General features: G+C 39.4%; 1 protein-coding gene and 1 long non-coding RNA gene across 3 annotated transcripts; both read left to right on the forward strand.

Moving 5' to 3' along the window:
- Positions 1 to 516: 516 nt before the first annotated feature.
- Positions 517 to 10,491, forward strand: LOC119018070. Its single transcript, XM_037095423.1, has 7 exons — positions 517 to 1,050; positions 3,368 to 3,560; positions 3,978 to 4,076; positions 4,668 to 4,766; positions 6,775 to 6,873; positions 9,840 to 9,908; positions 10,375 to 10,491. Exons 1-7 carry the CDS (start codon positions 1,013 to 1,015, stop codon positions 10,489 to 10,491), a joined length of 714 nt encoding a protein of 237 aa, XP_036951318.1. The 5' UTR covers positions 517 to 1,012.
- A 1,288-nt stretch (positions 10,492 to 11,779) lies between these two features.
- On the forward strand, positions 11,780 to 16,647 carry LOC119017946. Of its 2 annotated transcripts, XR_005074611.1 has the most exons (4): positions 11,780 to 13,233; positions 13,413 to 13,557; positions 13,684 to 14,884; positions 16,108 to 16,647. It is a non-coding gene; the product is annotated as an uncharacterized LOC119017946 (long non-coding RNA). The 2 variants fall into 2 exon arrangements; XR_005074610.1 differs by having other exon boundaries at positions 11,780 to 13,557.
- The last annotated feature ends 1,976 nt before the right edge of the window (positions 16,648 to 18,623 follow it).

The following is an 18,623-nucleotide window of genomic DNA, read 5'->3' on the forward strand; positions in this document are numbered from 1 at the left end:
ACTCCTTAAAAATGGCAATCGTAAAACCCGACCCGTCTCTCCAGGCGTCCGACCCGATGCGCATCTGTGTCCGACATGGTACATAATTTTTCACCCGTGCAGGACTCTGACTTAGATAACTCCTCTCTTCAAACAAATAATAAAAATAGTATTTCTTTACAATAGTAGATGAATCTTCATTCCAAGCCCATGCAGGGGAGTTCATGGTGGCTGTGTGAGAGCACTATAACCAGAGAAGAAAAACGAAATTCCCTAAGTAGCCTATGACATGAATATAAATATTACAGTATGATGACCCAAACTGCCCAAAGGTCTAGCATATTTTATTATCTAGCACATTTGCTGCAATTTAAGATTAACTTTTCTGGGCCATAGTAAGTTGAATTTGATTATTTCCCAGGGCACATCTGATCATTTCACAGTAGTTGAAAATTACTGTTAAGTGAAGGGCGAAGGGAGGGCTGCTGTACCATCTTTACATTTTCCCCAGTTGAAGGGGAATAGGGTTAATTCCACATTCCTCTCATTTTACGCCTGGCCTGATTTATTTCAAAACAAGTTTCTTTAAAGTCAACACTTCACGGCTTCATTCAGGCTGGATCAGGATTGCTGGATTGGCATAGCACAGCACAGGAAATATGTTTACTATGAGTAGACAGGAAACAGACCAGAGCAGGTAAAACCAGAGAAGGTGCTGGCTTTTCAGGGTGTCCTCATTATTTCTCATCTTCTGTGTTTCTATGACATTTTTGCCTGGTGTGTGTGTTTCAAAAGTTGCAGCTGGGGGGATGTAATAAGAATAGAAAGTTGCAGTTTTTCAAGCATAGAAAATGCTCAACATTTCGCAAATGCAACTGTGTTACTCAGCTATAGTATAGCTGTAATACAATTTAACTAGAACTAAAAGTCACAGCTATCTTACTTTTTTTATTTCTCTGCAGTTTGAAATGCCACCAAGACTAACGCCTATGAAAGACGCCTGTCATCATGTCAGTACAAAGACGGACAAAACATGGAAACTGGAGGTGAAACACATAAATGCTGTGAAAGGTAAAATTATGTCATATGGTATCTATCGATGGATGAACGGATGGATATAAAGGGTGGAAGTGTGATGATAAATCACAGTAAAATGGGGATGCTAATTTTCATATTTTTTTCTGCCGATAACCGACCCTCATAAACAGGCCATTAACCGTTAACCAGCAAGAGTAAAATGTAGGAGGAACCAATGTAGCCAATTAAAGAAATTACCAACACAACAAATGTATTTCTTTTTCCATAAGAAAGGGATTGTTTAATGCTGCAGCAGCATCATGAACCAAGAGGATTCACACATTGTAGATTACAGGCTCTCCTTCAGCTCTGTGAAATGAATACAGGCTGACATGAAAAATAGAACTTCAATATATGTTTTTGTGACAGTATGTGGTAGCTGCAGACTAATTAACAAACACGTTAACAATGAGGAAACACATCGAATCATCCAGCACCAAGACCACCATAGATAAATACAAAACCTATTGCTTAACCGATCTCCTGTAGGAAACATTTTATAACCTACAGTAACTTATTAACATGATAAATAGTAAACAGCAGCCAGACATTGTCATCTGCACTGAACTAAAAAGAAACAGCCAGCAGGTCAACAGAACGGACATGCAGTTGCATTTTCAGACCTCAAACAAAAGAAGGAGCCTGGCCGACCTCAGTCCTAAAGTTATCCAGCAGCTTGTCTACTGTGGGGTTAGTCTGGTGTGAAGTGTGTTGACAATGAGCAGCTGCGGAGAATACCTGCTCAGACGGTACCAATGTCTCGGAGCGCAAAGTGCAGTGCACCTCGCTAGAGCGGCCAGAGTTGGGAAGAGTCTGATTATATTAAGACCGGTGAGGAAGATTGATATTCAGTGAGGGGTAACTCAGTAACTCAGTAACCACAGTAACAGTAATTACTAACCCTAACCCAAAGGTCACAGTTAAATCTGACAACATAGATAACCCAAATAACTGTTTTTTGTAAGTATTTATTCTGTATTTTATAAGCTACATTCATCTTCAAATCATTTCTACTATAATGAATGACTAGTGTCCCAAAGCAAGGTTATGTTATATTGTTTTGTTTTTTTACACACAATACTGCCACAAGGAAGCTCTCCACATATAACAACCACTTGCCACCTTAAATGAAAAACAAAAGTTATAAGTTTCTCATAGCTTTGTGTCACTGTTGTGTATCTGTTGTAGATTCTTGTATTTTGGGCTCTTGTGTTGGTTCTGGTTTTGTGTTTTATTTTGTAGATTCTCGTGCTGTCATGTTTTACTTTACACTTACAGTGTTTTTCTTCTCTCTCTTGTCTTGTCCTCATGAGTTTCACCTGTCCATATTATGTCTCCTGTTTTCCTATGCTCCTCCTTGAGCGGAAGTGACCTGGAAGTAGTTACGTTGTTGCAATGATAAGAGTTGTTTGGATTCTCTAAATTCTAAGGAAAGGTGTCTAAATGTTTCCATTCACATCTCCTTTAGCATAGGAACCACTGGACCATCCTCTACGAAAGGAAAGGAGATGATTTCATACCACAATTCTTAGCAGCAGCAACATTTAAATCAGCGCACCACTGTTTCCCAAAAACGATTGATCAGCTTGTTACAAGTTCAGTCTGTATCAACCTGAATAACTTCGAAGCAAAACTAATCCAACAATACTGCCGTTGCACATCAGTGATGTCTGCAGTCATTACTTCATGACATAGCTGAGGGTGGGTGCAGTCGGATCCTCTCAGCACAGCAGTTGTTTTTTCCTAAATCCTTTTGAATTCTCCTTTCCCTGACCGCATTAACATTTTTCATTAGGGTTAGGGAAAGGTGGTTAGGAAAGGACATAAGGGGTGACTATTTAACTAGGGGTTAAGGGGTTAGCCTTCCCTCCTAGTCCCCTTGATTCAGTAAGTCACTCGCTGTCTCCGCCTTTCCCACACCTGTTCTCCACGTTAACTCTTCTTTGGTATTTAAGTCCTGTTTTCAGTGCAGTCTTTGTCACATCATTGTTTGTGGATTACTATGATTCTCTGCCTGTTGTTTTCATTTAGTTCTCTTACTGTTGACCTGCTGTGTTTATTATTTCTGTGTTAAAACCTAAGTCATTAAATTTTCTGCCTGTGTTCCCCTGCATTTGGGTCAACCTTCCAGAATCCATTGTGACATTAACTTATAGTCTTACTTAATCAATATCTGTCACGTAAAACTGTGATCTTGCATGTTAGTAAATATTGTTGTATTGAAAAAAAAATCTCAGAGTTCCTGGTGGAGACCTTGAATTTCTATGATTTTTTTTTTCCCCTTTTCTCTCTTTTTTTTGTGGTTTTAAAGCATTGATGCCTCCCGGGAAGATGGGTCTTTCGGCCGCTTGGTAAACGATGACCACAGACATCCCAACTGCAGAATGAAGCGAATTGACGTTGCAGGAAGTCCACACCTTTGTCTTTTTGCCATAAAAGACATAAAACAAGGTGAAGAAATAACCTATGATTATGGAGGCGAGGACTGCCCATGGCGAGAGCAGGTACGTGTCACAACTAGTAAATAAAATTCAAAAATGACTAAGGGATATTTAGGACACATCTGAACCATGATGAGACTTTCTTCTGGGGCAAAATGTCACTGTAGTCTGTGACATTCACGACGTCCCCACAATGCACCTTTTATGATTTTGTTTCAGTAACACTTTAAGTATCTGATATCATACAGGTGTGTGAAATGTCCCAACTAAGCATGGTTTATTCAAGATGTGTGAAAGCAGACAGACAAAATATTACAGTAGAATTCTTTCTCATTAATCTGGTGTGTGGGCATGTATTTGACCCAAGAGACATGTCCTTTACAAAATGTATTAAAATAATAGAATATTATGCTGTGTTTACATGGAATTGACTGGTTGGTTTACATATTTTTAATTACTCTTTGTATCAAATCATTCCAGATGACTACATATGATACGCCCTGTGTCAGCTCTCAGCCTGTGATCATGTCGGGGCCACAGTTGGGTGAATCTTCCAGTTCAGGGGACACTGGTCAACAGGTAATTCATGTCCATCACTTAATGTTTACCTCTAGTGTCTTCAAGTCACTTTTGATGTCTGCTGTTGTTTTCTTTAAGCATGTAAATGAATATGACATGATCATTATGAGGGGAATCTATTATGCATAAGGTCTGCCAAACAGTTTTCTGTAATGCTCGTATAAAGCTAATGATCAATGGATGTTTAGGACACATCTGAACCTTGATGAGACTTTTTCCCGGGACAAAATGTCACTGTAATCTGTGACATTCACGACGTCCCCACAATGCACCTTTTATGATTTTGTTTTAGTAACACTTTAAGTATCTGATATCGTACAGATGTGTGAAATGTCCCCATTAAGCATGGTTTATTCAAGATGTGTGAAATGTCCCCACTAAGCATGGTTTATTCAAGATGTGTGAAAGCAGACAGACAAAACATTACAATAGAATTATTTCTCATTAGTTTGGTGTGTGGATATGTATTTGACCCAAGAGACATGTCCTTTAGAAAATGTATTAAAATAATAGAATATTATACTGTGTTTACATGGAATTGACTGGTTGGTTTACATATTTTGAATTACTCTTTGTATCAAACCATTGCAGATGACTACATATGATACGCCCTGTGTGAGCTCCCAGCCCGTGATCATGTCAGAGCCAGAGTTGAGCGAATTTTCCAGTTCCTGGGACACTGGTCAACAGGTAATTCATGTCCATCACTTAAAGTTTACCTCTAGTGTCTTCAAGTCACTTTTGATGTCTGCTGTTGTTTTCTTTAAGCACGTAAATGACAATGACATGATCATTGCGAGGGGAATCTATTATGCATAAGGTCTGCCAAACAGTTTTCTGTAGTGCTTGTATAAAGCTAATGATTAAGGGATATTTAGGACACGTCTGAACCTTGATGAGACTTTCTTCTGGGGCAAAATGTCACTGTAGTCTGTGACATTCACGACGTCCCCACAATGGACCTTTTATGATTTTGTTTTAGTAACACTTTAAGTATCTGATATCATACAGGTGTGTGAAATGTCCCCATTAAGCATGGTTTATTCAAGATGTGTGAAATGTCCCCACTAAGCATGGTTTATTCAAGATGTGTGAAAGCAGACAGACAAAACATTACAATAGAATTATTTCTCATTAGTTTGGTGTGTGGATATGTATTTGACCCAAGAGACATGTCCTTTAGAAAATGTATTAAAATAATAGAATATTATACTGTGTTTACATGGAATTGACTGGTTGGTTTACATATTTTGAATTACTCTTTGTATCAAACCATTGCAGATGACTACATATGATACGCCCTGTGTGAGCTCCCAGCCCGTGATCATGTCAGAGCCAGAGCTGAGCGAATTTTCCAGTTCCTGGGACACTGGTCAACAGGTAATTCATGTCCATCACTTAATGTTTACCTCTAGTGTCTTCAAGTCACTTTTCATGTCTGCTGTTGTTTTCTTTAAGCACGTAAATGAATATGGCATGATCATTATGAGGGGAATCTATCATGCATAAGGTCTGCCAAACAGTTTTCTGTAATGCTCGTATAAAGCTAATGATCAAGGGATGTTTAGGACACATCTGAACCTTGATGAGACTTTTTCCCGGGACAAAATGTCACTGTAATCTGTGACATTCACGACGTCCCCACAATGCACCTTTTATGATTTTGTTTCAGTAACACTTTAAGTATCTGATATCATACAGGTGTGTGAAATGTCCCCACTAAGCATGGTTTATTCAAGATGTGTGAAATGTCCCCACTAAGCATGGTCTATTCAAGATGTGTGAAAGCAGACAGACAAAATATTACAGTAGAATTCTTTCTCATTACTCTGGTGTGTGGGCATGTATTTGACCCAAGAGACATGTCCTTTAGAAAATGTCTTAAAATAATAGAATATTATGCTGTGTTTACATGGAATTGACTAGTTGGTTTACATATTTTGAATTACTCTTTGTATCAAACCATTGCAGATGACTACATATGATACGCCCTGTGTGAGCTCCCAGCCCGTGATCATGTCAGAGCCACAGTTGGGTGAATCTTCCAGTTCAGGGGACACTGGTCAACAGGTAATTCATGTCCATCACTTAATGTTTACCTCTAGTGTCTTCAAGTCACTTTTGATGTCTGCTGTTGTTTTCTTTAAGCACGTAAATGAAAATGACATGATCATTATGAGGGGAATCTATTATGCATAAGGTCTGCCAAACAGTTTTCTGTAGTGCTTGTATAAAGCTGATGATTAAGGCATATTTGGACACGTCTGAACCTTGATGAGACTTTCTTCTGGGGCAAAATGTCACTGTAGTCTGTGACATTCACGACGTCCCCACAATGCACCTTTTATGATTTTGTTTTAGTAACACTTTAAGTATCTGATATCGTACAGGTGTGTGAAATGTCCCCACTAAGCATGGTTTATTCAAGATGTGTGAAATGTCCCCACTAAGTATGGTTTATTCAAGATGTGTGAAATGTCCCCACTAAGCATGGTTTATTCAAGATGCGTGAAAGCAGACAGACAAAACATTACAATAGGATTATTTCTCATTAGTTTGGTGTGTGGGTATGTATTTGACCCAAGAGACATGTCCTTTAGAGAATGTATTAAAATAATAGAATATTATACTGTGTTTACATGGAATTGACTAGTTGGTTTACATATTTTGAATTACTCTTTGTATCAAACCATTGCAGATGACTACATATGATACGCCCTGTGTGAGCTCCCAGCCCGTGATCATGTCAGAGCCAGAGTTGGGTGAATCATCCAGTTCGTGTGACACTGGTCAACAGGTAATTCATGTCCATCACTTAAAGTTTACCTCTAGTGTCTTCATAGTCACTTTTGATATCTGCTGTTGTTTTCTTTAAGCACGTAAATGAAAATGACATGATCATTATGAGGGGAATCTATTATGCATAAGGTCTGCCAAACAGTTTTCTGTAATGCTTGTATAAAGCTGATGATTAAGGCATATTTGGACACGTCTGAACCTTGATGAGACTTTCTTCTGGGGCAGAATGTCACTGTAGTCTGTGACATTCACGACGTCCCCACAATGCACCTTTTATGATTTTGTTTCAGTAACACTTTAAGTATCTGATATCATACAGGTGTGTGAAATGTCCCCACTAAGCATGGTTTATTCAAGATGTGTGAAATGTCCCCACTAAGCATGGTTTATTCAAGGTGTGTGAAAGCAGACAGACAAAATATTACTTTAGCAGGTAAATGAAAATGACATGATCAATAAGAGGGGATTTTATTATACATGAGGTCTGCCAAACAACTAATGATTAAGTGATATTTAGGTTTTGATGATTCAAAAGGTAGTTTGAGTAAGTAGACACTTAAAATGTAGAACTGAGCAAGGCTTGTTTCCTTTCACTACAAGCCTGTATATTAATATTTCCATCAACAGTTTTATTTAACAGCACTTCATGTTCATATTATTATTGTTATTGTTATTGTTATTGTTATTATTATTATTATTATTATTATCATCATCATCATAACGGTCATCCTGATTTTCAGTTGTTAGCTGTTCTATATCTTTGATCATCAAATGTTCATTAACATTTTTAAATTGTTTGTTTTACTACATTAAAAAATTGCAAAACATTAGTCAGAAACAGTATAAAACTGTTACAGAAGTATTTAAATGAAGAGATTAAATAAACATCATACTATTTTTTTTGTAGATGAAAGACACATGTCTCGAAAATTCTCAACTGTCCGATAGTACATCAGCCAGTGAAGAAGAGTATATTCCTGATTCCACCGCAGAAACAGAGGACAGCGATGCTAGCCTTAAACTAAAACCAACAACACGCAAGTCTCTGGATTATTCACCAAGTGACTGTAGTCCTATGTTATGTGATAGTACAACACCCAATGTGGACATCAACAGTAGTACATGTGACATCACAGCGGATGAAAAACCCTGCTCAAGTCAGGATCCTAATGACGATGTGGTTGTTGGTGCATTCCAAAAGAGTGACGGCAAGAGAGTCTACAATAAGAGACACTATTGTGTGTATTGCAGCAAGCCATATGCCAAAATGGCAAGGCATCTAGAAAGTATACACAACAATAAAATGGATGTGGCAAAAGCTCTTAGTTTTCCTAAGGGGTCAAAGGAAAGAAAGAGACAATTAGATTACATCCTGAAAAAAGGCAACTATGCTCATAATGCCACTGTAATGGAGACGGGGAAGGGGCAACTTGTCCCATGTAAACGACCACCAAAACTAGCACAAGGAGTAGAGTACATGCACTGCGCGTACTGCCAAGGACTGTTTTCCAGAAAGAATCTGTGGAGACACATTCGGATTTGTGCACTCAAGCCTGCAACACAAACCCCCAAACCTGGACAAAACCGCGTTCAGGCTTTATGTACATACACTGGCCCTGTGCCTTCACATATGAGCAAGCTACTTTGGAAAGTCGTCAGTGTAATGAATCCAGATCCGGTCACAGACATAATAAAACATGACAGGGTCATTATGGAGGTTGGACAGCACCTGCTCAGTAAAGGTGGAGCGACGGCTAAAAATGAACAGTGTGTCAGAGAAAAAATGCGTGAACTTGGACGACTGGTTGTCAGTGCCAGGAAAGTTACGCAGTTAAAGAAACTGGAGGATTTCATTGACCCCAAAAATTACCTTCAGATGATCAAAGCTGTCAAATTTACCTGTGGCTATGAGAGTGAAACCAACACATTTGCCATTCCTTCACTGGCAACCAAACTGGGAAATGCCTTAGTCAAAGTCAGCAAGCTCTTGAAAGCTCAGGGACTAATAGCCAATAACCAAGAGCTTGTGAAGCATGCTACTGAATTCCAAGATGTGCACAGTGAGAAATGGAATGCGCTCATTTCAGCAACAGCACTGAGGAACCTCGCTGAAGCAAAATGGAATGCACCCACTCTAATGCCGTTCACCGAGGATGTTCAAAAACTGCACCAGTTTCTTGATAAAATGCAAGAGGAGTACAGCAGTGCACTGTCTGAAAGTCCTTCTACAAAGGCATGGACAGACTTGGCAAAGGTATGTTTGACGCAGACCATCCTGTTTAACAGACGCCGGGAAGGAGAGGTGGCAAGCATGCCCCTGCATGCATTTTTGACTAGGGACAGAACTGATCCCCATCAGGATTTGGACTGGGCCTTATCTGAGGTTGAGAAAAAGCTCTGCAGGCATTTCACACGTATTGTCACCAGAGGAAAACGAGGTAGACCGGTGCCAATTCTGCTAACTCCAAAAATGCTCTGTGCACTTGAGCTTCTTGTTGAGCAGAGAAGTGCTTGCGGGGTCCTTAAGGACAACATTTATGTGTTTGCAAGACCCGAAGCGATGTCACACTTGCGTGGCTCAGACTGCATGCGTGTTATGGCAGGAGCATGTGAAGCAAAGTGTCCAAAAGCACTGACTTCAACTAAACTACAGAAGCATGCTGCGACACTTTCTACCGTCCTAAACATGACTGATACCGAGATGGACCAATTGGCCAACTTCCTTGGTCATGATATTCGGATCCATCGTGAGTTCTATAGACTCCCAGACAAGACACTGCAACTGGCCAAAATCAGTAAAGTCCTGATGGCTCTTGAGCAAGGAAGATTAGTGGATTTCCATGGAAAGAACCTGGATGAAATCGAAATAGACCCAGACGGTGTGTTGGATTTTTATTTAATTTTTGTTAAATGTTTCTCATTATTTATTTGGACATATTTATTTGCATGGTATGTTCCCTACAGAGGAAGTTCTGGGTAGGGGTGAGGAAGATTGGTGCAGAGAAGAAGAAAACCGTGAATCCACTCTTCATGGTATGTGTCAGCAATTCAGTGCCAAAAAGAGAGGTGCTTGTACAATTTGTCGTTTTGTCTTTTTAGTTTAAGTTTGTTGAGGTACTTCCTGTATAGGTGCTGAGGTTTACTACTAGTGTAGTATTCAAGCTTTGGCGTCCTCATAGTATTATATTAGAAAAAAGTAATTATTTATATAATTAGGGCCTTAGCCCCTGACATTCCTACCATTGCACCGTGGTTAACACTACCAGGACGTGTCAACAAGCCAGCTCAAATGGATCATTAATCATTTGTATGAAGTTCAGATGTACTAGCAAAAGAAACACAAATGTAGAATCTAGAGTCTCTAATCGTTTGAGGAATTTAAATGCTTTAAAGCATTCTTGCAGCATTTTTTTTTTTTTTTTGGTTTATTTTGGTCTGCATTGTTGTAGCACATTTGATGTATCTTTTTAAAAATATTATATATTAATGTATTTCATAGAATCATCAGAAGAGGAAACTGTTGCAGACACTGAGGAGAATAAAAGCCCACCAAAACAGAAGAGACGCAGACTGCCACCAGCAGAAGACGGAGCATCTTCTGGAGTCAGTGCTGTGAGGCATTCTTCCAAAGGTGAATTTTTCCACTTTTTTTATTCATTTATTGGAGTAATGTCAGCAGATGTACCCCTAGCAGGATTGGACTTCTGCAAAGTGCATTTACTCAAGTGCTATATTTAAGTACAAATTTGAGGTAAGATAAGTCAAAATGAGAACAGTTTTTTATGAGGGAGGGTCACTCATAGCCTGAGGTAAGAGGCTGCTCTCTAGTCTGGTAGTACTTCAGCAGATACTTACATATGATTTTCCAGGTGGCATTAGGGTGAACAGACTGTGACTGGGGTAGATTGTATGGGGGTAGAAAACCTCAAATGGATCACTAATCAGTCTTATAATGTTTAGATGTATTAACAAAAAGAAAAACACATATAGAATCTAGAGTATCTAATCGTTTGATGAATTTAAATGTTTTAAAGCATTCTTGCAGCATTGTTTATTTTGGTCTGCTTTGTTGTAACACATTTGATGTATCTTTTTAAAAATATTATATATTAATGTATTTCATAGAATCATCAGAAGAGGAAACTGTTGCAGACACTGAGGAGAATAAAAGCCCACCAAAACAGAAGAGACGCGGACTGCCACCAGCAGAAGACGGAGCATCTTCTGGAGTCAGTGCTGTGAGGCATTCTTCCAAAGGTGAATTTTTCCACTTTTTTTATTCATTTATTGGACTAATGTCAGCAGATGTACCCCTAGCAGGATTGGACTGCTGCAAAGTGCATTTACTCAAGTGCTATATTTAAGTACAAATTTGAGGTAAGATAAGTCAAAATGAGAACAGTTTTTTATGAGGGAGGGTCACTCATAGCCTGAGGTAAGAGGCTGCTCTCTAGTCTGGTAGTACTTAAGCAGATACTTATATATGATTTTCCAGGTGGCATTAGGGTGAACAGACTGTGACTGGGGTAGATTGTATGGGGGTAGAAAACCTCAAATGGATCATTAATCAGTCCTATAATGTTTAGATGTATTAACAAAAAGAAAAACACATATAGAATCTAGAGTGTCTAATCGTTTGATGAATTTAAATGTTTTAAAGCATTCTTGCAGCATTGTTTATTTTGGTCTGCTTTGTTGTAGCACATTTGATTTATCTTTTTAAAAATATTATATATTAATGTATTTCATAGAATCATCAGAAGAGGAAACTGTTGCAGACACTGAGGAGAATAAAAGCCCACCAAAACAGAAGAGACGCGGACTGCCACCAGCAGAAGACGGAGCATCTTCTGGAGTCAGTGCTGTGAGGCATTCTTCCAAAGCTGTGTTCAAAAAATCGATCCACGATTCGATATCGATTCACGGGGAAAAAACGCGTCATCGATCCAAAAACATGTGGATCGATTTTTTTAAATAAGTGTCTGCACTATTTTCTTGAACGCGAAAGGGACTATTTTCTCCAATGTGCAAGGAGCACTATAAGAAGCGCTTCCCGGCAAAACGAAACTTAAGGAAATATCAAGATGGACGAAGCTGCAGATATAAGAACACCGCGGGGAATGAAGTCAGATGTGTGGAAACACTTCGGCTTCAAACGGTATGGGGACAGAGATGAGCTGGACAAAATAAACGCAGTGTGCAAGTTGTGCCAACTAGAAATAAAATATCTGGGCAATACCACCAACCTTAGGAACCATATATCCAGGCATCACCCCGAGTTAGCTAGTGCTAAATTATCTGACACGAAACAGACTGTACTTGACGCTGCTTTTGGTGTTAAATTCCCCTCACAGTCTAAGCGTGCTTTGAGCCTTACAGAGGGAGTCGGAATCTTTATTTGTAAAGACCTCCGCCCCTACAGCGTAGTCGAAACGATGGGTTTCGGCTACTAGTAAAAAGGTTAGAGCCACGCTACGTCTTGCCCAGCCGAAAACACCTAAGCGAGAGAGTCATTCCAGATATGTATGCAAAGTCAAAAGATGCCGTTGCCAACTCGTTGCACTGTGCTGAGAGAGTAGCGTTGACATGCGACTGCTGGACATCTAGAAATACAATATCATATCTGACGATTACGTGCCATTACATTGACGAACAATGGAGGCTAGCTTCTAGTGTTCTACAGACCAGAGCAGTGGAAACGAGCCACACTGCAAGTAACCTCGCTGACCTGCTCACTGAAGCCATACAGAAATGGGACATATCTGACAAAGACCCCGCAATTGTTACAGATAATGCAGCGAACATCGTGAGAGCAGTGCAATTAACGGGGAATTTTCATATGGGGTGTTTTGCGCATCTCATCAACTTGGCATCGCAAGCAGGTCTAAAAACTCCCGCTGCCGCGCGTCTGCTCGGGCGAGTAAGGCGAATTGTGTCATTTTTTCACCGAAGCCCCACTGCAAGCCACGCACTAAAGGAGAAGCAACAACTTCTTCAGTTGCCTCAACACAAGCTCGTGGTGGACGTCACGACCAGATGGAACAGCTCCCTGGATATGATCAAACGCTTCCTTGAGCAGCAGCCTGCCATCTCGGCAGCGCTGCTTTCACCCGAAGTCCGCAGGAGGGAAAGCGACATCTGCACCTTAACGGAGACAGACATCACCACCGCAGAGGACATGGTGAAATGCCTCAGCCCAATGAAGACTGCCACACTCGCCATCTCTGAGGAAGCATCTCCAACTATGCCCATGGTTGCACCACTGCAGTTCCAACTTCTGAGACAGATGGCATTGGATGGGGGACTCTGCTGTGATCAAGGAGCTCAAAACAGCTGTTCATGACAACTTGAGTTCAAGGTATGTTCATTTAACATTTCGTGTTTGTGTACATGCCTGTTTCATCTGTATGCATTTACTGTAGGCATAACATGATAGTATATACAATGCATGCATGTATGTTCTATCTATCTATCTATCTATCTATCTATCTATCTATTTATCTATTTATCTAAAGTGATATTTGTCCCTCTGTATAGATATGAAGCTCTGATGGATGCCTTGTGTGTAGCATCATCACTGGATCCGCGTTTTAAGACTCTGCCCTTTCTGTCTGATGAGGCACGTGATGCTGTCTTCCTGAAACTGTCCTCTGAAGCTGCTCATCTGAAGCAATCAAATGATGTAAGTTTGCAGATTCTGTTGTGTGTACATTTTTAATATTTAGAAGGAATGTTTGTTTTATTGGGCAAGATAATGCATAATTCCGATTAATTTCTGTTTTGTTTTATAATATTTTTTTTGCATCAGGAAACTACACCAGAGCAAGAAGACACCTCCCCAACTGATGCGGCGATGCCTGTACCAACTCAACCAAAGAGGCAAAAACAGTCATCTGCTCTTATGGCTTTACTGGGGTCATCCTACACACCAGAGACTCCACCACAAAGGAAAACTCCCTCTGAAAGGGCTGAGGAAGAGGTCACCATCTACAGGAAAGTACCCTCTATTCATCTCTCTCAAAATCCACTGACATGGTGGCAGGTGCATGCAGAGGAATTTCCTCTTCTGGCAGGCCTAGCAAAAAGGTATCTTTGTATACCCGGGACCAGTGTCCCATCAGAGAGAGTTTTCTCAACCACTGGTGACATTGTTAGTGCTCAAAGGAGCTGCCTCACTCCACAGCACGTAGACCAGCTTCTTTTTCTCCAGAAAAATTTCAAAATTCCTGAAGACTAGAACTTTTACCTGTGAAACATAATTTCTTACTTGCAGTGGTTGTGGACCTACTGCTTTTTTTTGTTTTTTTTATGGTCATTGTTGGTTTGTTCTGGTCTTGTTTTACTCCTGCCAGGAGTATGTTATTCAACCAAGAGTGCCACCAACTGTCATGTTACACTCTGAGGCAGATCAGTTTTTCTGTTCATTTAATCCTGCTATGGGTATGTTATTCGACCAAGAGATGGCCACCCACTGTTATGGTTAGATACACTCTGACTTATCAGTCAAGCACAATTCCTTGACTGATGAGCTTTTTTTTTTCTTTGAGGTCAGAAACCCAGCCCTGGGTATGTTATTTGACTAAAAGAGGGCCACCAAATGTCAGTTTTTATTTAGACTTCAAATAAAACCTGGATATGTTTTCATTTCAAAATAAATAACCTTACTTTCAAATTTGAAATCTTGTCTCTCTGTGTGTCCTTCTTACACATACACAGATACAAGCACAAACACACATGGGGCTATCTTTTAATAGGGTGAGTTTTTATTTAATCCAGCAATATTAATACAATGAATCGATATCGAATCGAATCGGATCGAATCGTGGATCGAATCGGATCGGGACCTAATGAATCGAAATCGAATCGATCCAGGAAATCTGGATCGATTCCCAGCCCTATTGCAGACGCTGAGGAGAATAAAATCCCACCAAAACAGAAGAGACGCAGACTGCAACCAGCAGAAGATGGAGCATCTTCTGGAGTCAGTGCTGTGAGGCATTCTTCCAAAGGTGAATTTTTCCACTTTTTTGTTTTTTTCTTATTGGAGTAACGTCATTTATTGGACTACATAATCATGTAATGTTGTAAAGTACAAATTTAAGGTTATATATGTAAAAATGAAAACAGTTTTTTATGAGTGAGCGTCACTCATAGCCTGAGGTAAGAGGCTGCTCTCTAGTATGGTAGTACGTCAGCAGATACTGCTATATGATTTGCCAGGTGGCATTAGGGTGAACAGACTATGACTCGGGTAGATGGTATCTTTGGCTGTTGTGCAGACATCTCACTTCTCTAATGCTTAGTAGATGTACCAATGATGTTCTCGGCACTTTTAATCATCTGCTGACTTTAACACTTAAACATAATTTTATAAAATCAGCAGGCAAAATCGTATTCATGCAAGATGTCTCACTTGTTGGTACTGTAATACAAGCAAAACGTTTTTAGCCAGCATTGGCTATTAGAGAACAATCAGCTGATCCGCTCTTAGTTTGGACCACAAACACACTGTGATCCAGAAAATCCAAATGTTCTGTGTCATAATATTTATGAGATATTTGTTTAATATTTAACACTGGATTATAGACTATTAGTCTCATGGTGTTCAAAGAAGGTTCAGTTTGTTAAATTGTATATTCTTTGACAGCTGTAAGAAACAGTCTGACTTTTTTTGTAAATGTCTGACTCGATTGCAGCTTTTTGTCACCACTGCCTGGTCTCGTTGGCTTTCTGGGCGAGGTGTAGTTCATCTTGAACTTGTCCCTGTGATGTACGTTAATTTTCATGGCCACTTAGATGCATGTTAATGCAGGAGTGAACCAACAGACTGAGAGCTGAACACTTCAATCAGTCAATCAAATTTTATTTGTATAGTATCTTTCATACAGGTTAGGGCAGTTTAATTGCTTAACAGATGACTGACGAACAGATAAGACAATAAAAGATTGACAATCAAATCGCAGACAAAAAAATTATGATGAGAAATTTCAAATGTGAAAAAATAAGAAAAAGAAAGCTGCCCTAAATGTAAGTGTGTCATGTAATACAATGAAAAAATAATGAAAAGTTTGTAGTCGACACCTTTCAATAAGGTCCACAAAAATCAGAGCAGCCACCAGTGAACAAATTAGCAGATCACTGAGGATGGTTGATGCGGGACTTGCAACTTATAGGAACTGTAGCACCTCCCTTGTACCTTTATGTAAACATCTGTTTTTCTTCTTATTTACAGGTAAGACTCCACACAAAAGGAATCCATGGCAGCCAGCAGAGGTAAAGGCAGTCGAGAAGCACATGAAGGCATTAATCCGTGGTTGCATTGTGCCATCAAAAAGCGATTGCGAAAAGTGTTTAAGAGCAGAGCCTGAAGCTCTCAAGAACAGAGACTGGCAAAACGTGAAGTTTTTTGTTTACAACCGTATTACCGCCTACAAACGGAAGATGTCGCTAAAGTAGGTTGGACATGTCCTGTTTCTTTCAGGTGTTGTAAGCAATATAACTGGCTGAGTGATGTCTAGTTCTAATGCATACCTCCAAGTTTCTTTCAAGTGTTGTTAGCAGTATAATTTGCTGACTGATGTTTAGTTCTAATGCATACTGCCACATTTCTTTCAGGTGTTGTCAGTGATATAATTGGTTGACTGATGTTTAGTCATAATGCATACTGCCAAGTCTTTTCTTTGTCATTGAATAAGCAGTTTATTTTGTTTCTTAGTCAGTGTTACTTTATTGCAGCATTGCTGGAATAAAAAAGTTGAGTCATACAATTCAAGTGGGTTGGATTCCTCGTTAATCTTCTGAAATTTATATTAAGAGGAAACTCAATGTAACTCATTTTGATGAGTATCACTTGGATTAATGTGTTGTTAAGTGTTAGCTGACTGAGTAGTAACAAAGTCATTTCATACAAGTCTTGCTATTCGGCAGATATCTTGTGAACAACCCTGGCCAACTGTTTCAGGTTGACAAGGAAAGGGTCCGATCTACAGGAGTGGCATAAATTCATCTTTTAATTGTAATAGTGACATAACTGCATATACAGAATCATTGGCCAAATCTGATGAAAATTACTTTCAAAAATAGGTGATTTTGCCCAATAACAAAGTTTAACCTATTAAGGCCTGGCCTCTATTTTGGGCCTGTGCTCAAAAATGATATGCCCACAGGTTGTATAGGCAAAATTCAGCAACCACAAGGTATATTTGAATAATTCTGGACTCAAAAGATAGGTAACACTTAAGATATTTACTGGGATGTGAAATTATCAGTATATATGTTGCTGGGTCAGAGTAAACGAAGAAAAAAATTAAATATTACATTTTCACCTGAAGAAAAGACACATTTAGAATGAATATCCCTCTGGAATGATACAGTGGTAGTTAAAATACTCTAGAATCATAACAAACCACTTCAAGGTTTAACAACTGTCATGCTCATAAAGTGAAGCAGATAATAGAGCCTTAATTACAGAATAATTAGGCGACTTCAAAATGTGCTATTCTGCTATTAAGCTTTTACTTATCCGGTGTATATATACACTTTTATTTCACTTAAATATCACTAAAAGTGTTCATTGTTTCTAAATGATACAGTGTGTGGCTGGTTTTCAGTCTTTTCCTCATAACTCAGTGCATTTTCCCATTGAAAGAACAGCTCTTCCTCAGTCAGCTGGCCCTAGTGTGGCAATATCTCAGCACTGGATTGGTCAATTTGGATGAATTGACTACATTTGGAACCAATAGCACACTCTCACCACAGCTTTTTTTCCCAGTTTTGCTGGCTGGTAGGCTGAGTGTCTGGGGTAAGGGTGACATGCCGTATATGTCTGCACTCAGTTGAGCCTTGCTCTCACTGAGCACCTCAGTTGTATGTGTAAACAATAATAGGCTTATTGCTGGAATTGTGTATAGTTTTGTTTGAAATGCTACATGGGCGTTTAGCCGAGTGACCTCTGGTTGTCTGAATGTGTAGCGTGTACAGATTGATACATATTTAGTCTAACTTTTTATGTCGGATTCTGTGGGAGCCTGTGGCCGCCTCTGGTACCAGGGGTTCTCATGCTTAAGAGGTTAAAACACCCTTTTCTTGGTTTATACTTTGAATTCTCATCATACCACCTTTTTCATGGTTGATACACTACTGCAATGTGACATTGTCAGCTTCCCATGAAATGTTAGATGAAAAACATGTAGTTTTTGAAAACCTTTAATTTTCTTGGTAATGCTGTGTATTAGTGCGATACACTTTTTTTCATGCTTAATGGAATTACATCTGCAGCCGCACCAAATCCGTTGAAACTGCATTCCCCCCCATCAATGCAACTTCGCTGTCAGGATTCCTGGTTCTGAAGTAAGAGCATGCGATTGGCTTTTTTGGGAGGGGGAAGGCTGGAATATGTTATTAATTATGTTTGTCTCTCTCTACAATGTCTCAGGTAGTTGTCAAAATATACAGTGGTCCCTTTTGTAGTTGACTGTAGTGATTCACTTTTGCATTATTTCCTCTTCGATACCAATTTCAATATCCGAACTTGTGCATCTGTAGGGTACCGGTCCAATATTATTATTATTATAATTATTATGCATTAACAGCTGTGTACTACTAACCCAGTACAGGTGGGATATGATATGCTTTTATTGTTGTATGGACGGACTTAGGGTAAAACCCCTTGTAAAAGATGAACAAATGCATGAGTGCCATATGACTTTTATTATCTTGGTTGACAATCATAAGAGAAGGGAAAACAAA

Source organism: Acanthopagrus latus, chromosome 4 (assembly GCF_904848185.1).
Source record: "Acanthopagrus latus isolate v.2019 chromosome 4, fAcaLat1.1, whole genome shotgun sequence".
Classification (NCBI taxonomy): Eukaryota; Metazoa; Chordata; class Actinopteri; order Spariformes; family Sparidae; genus Acanthopagrus; species Acanthopagrus latus.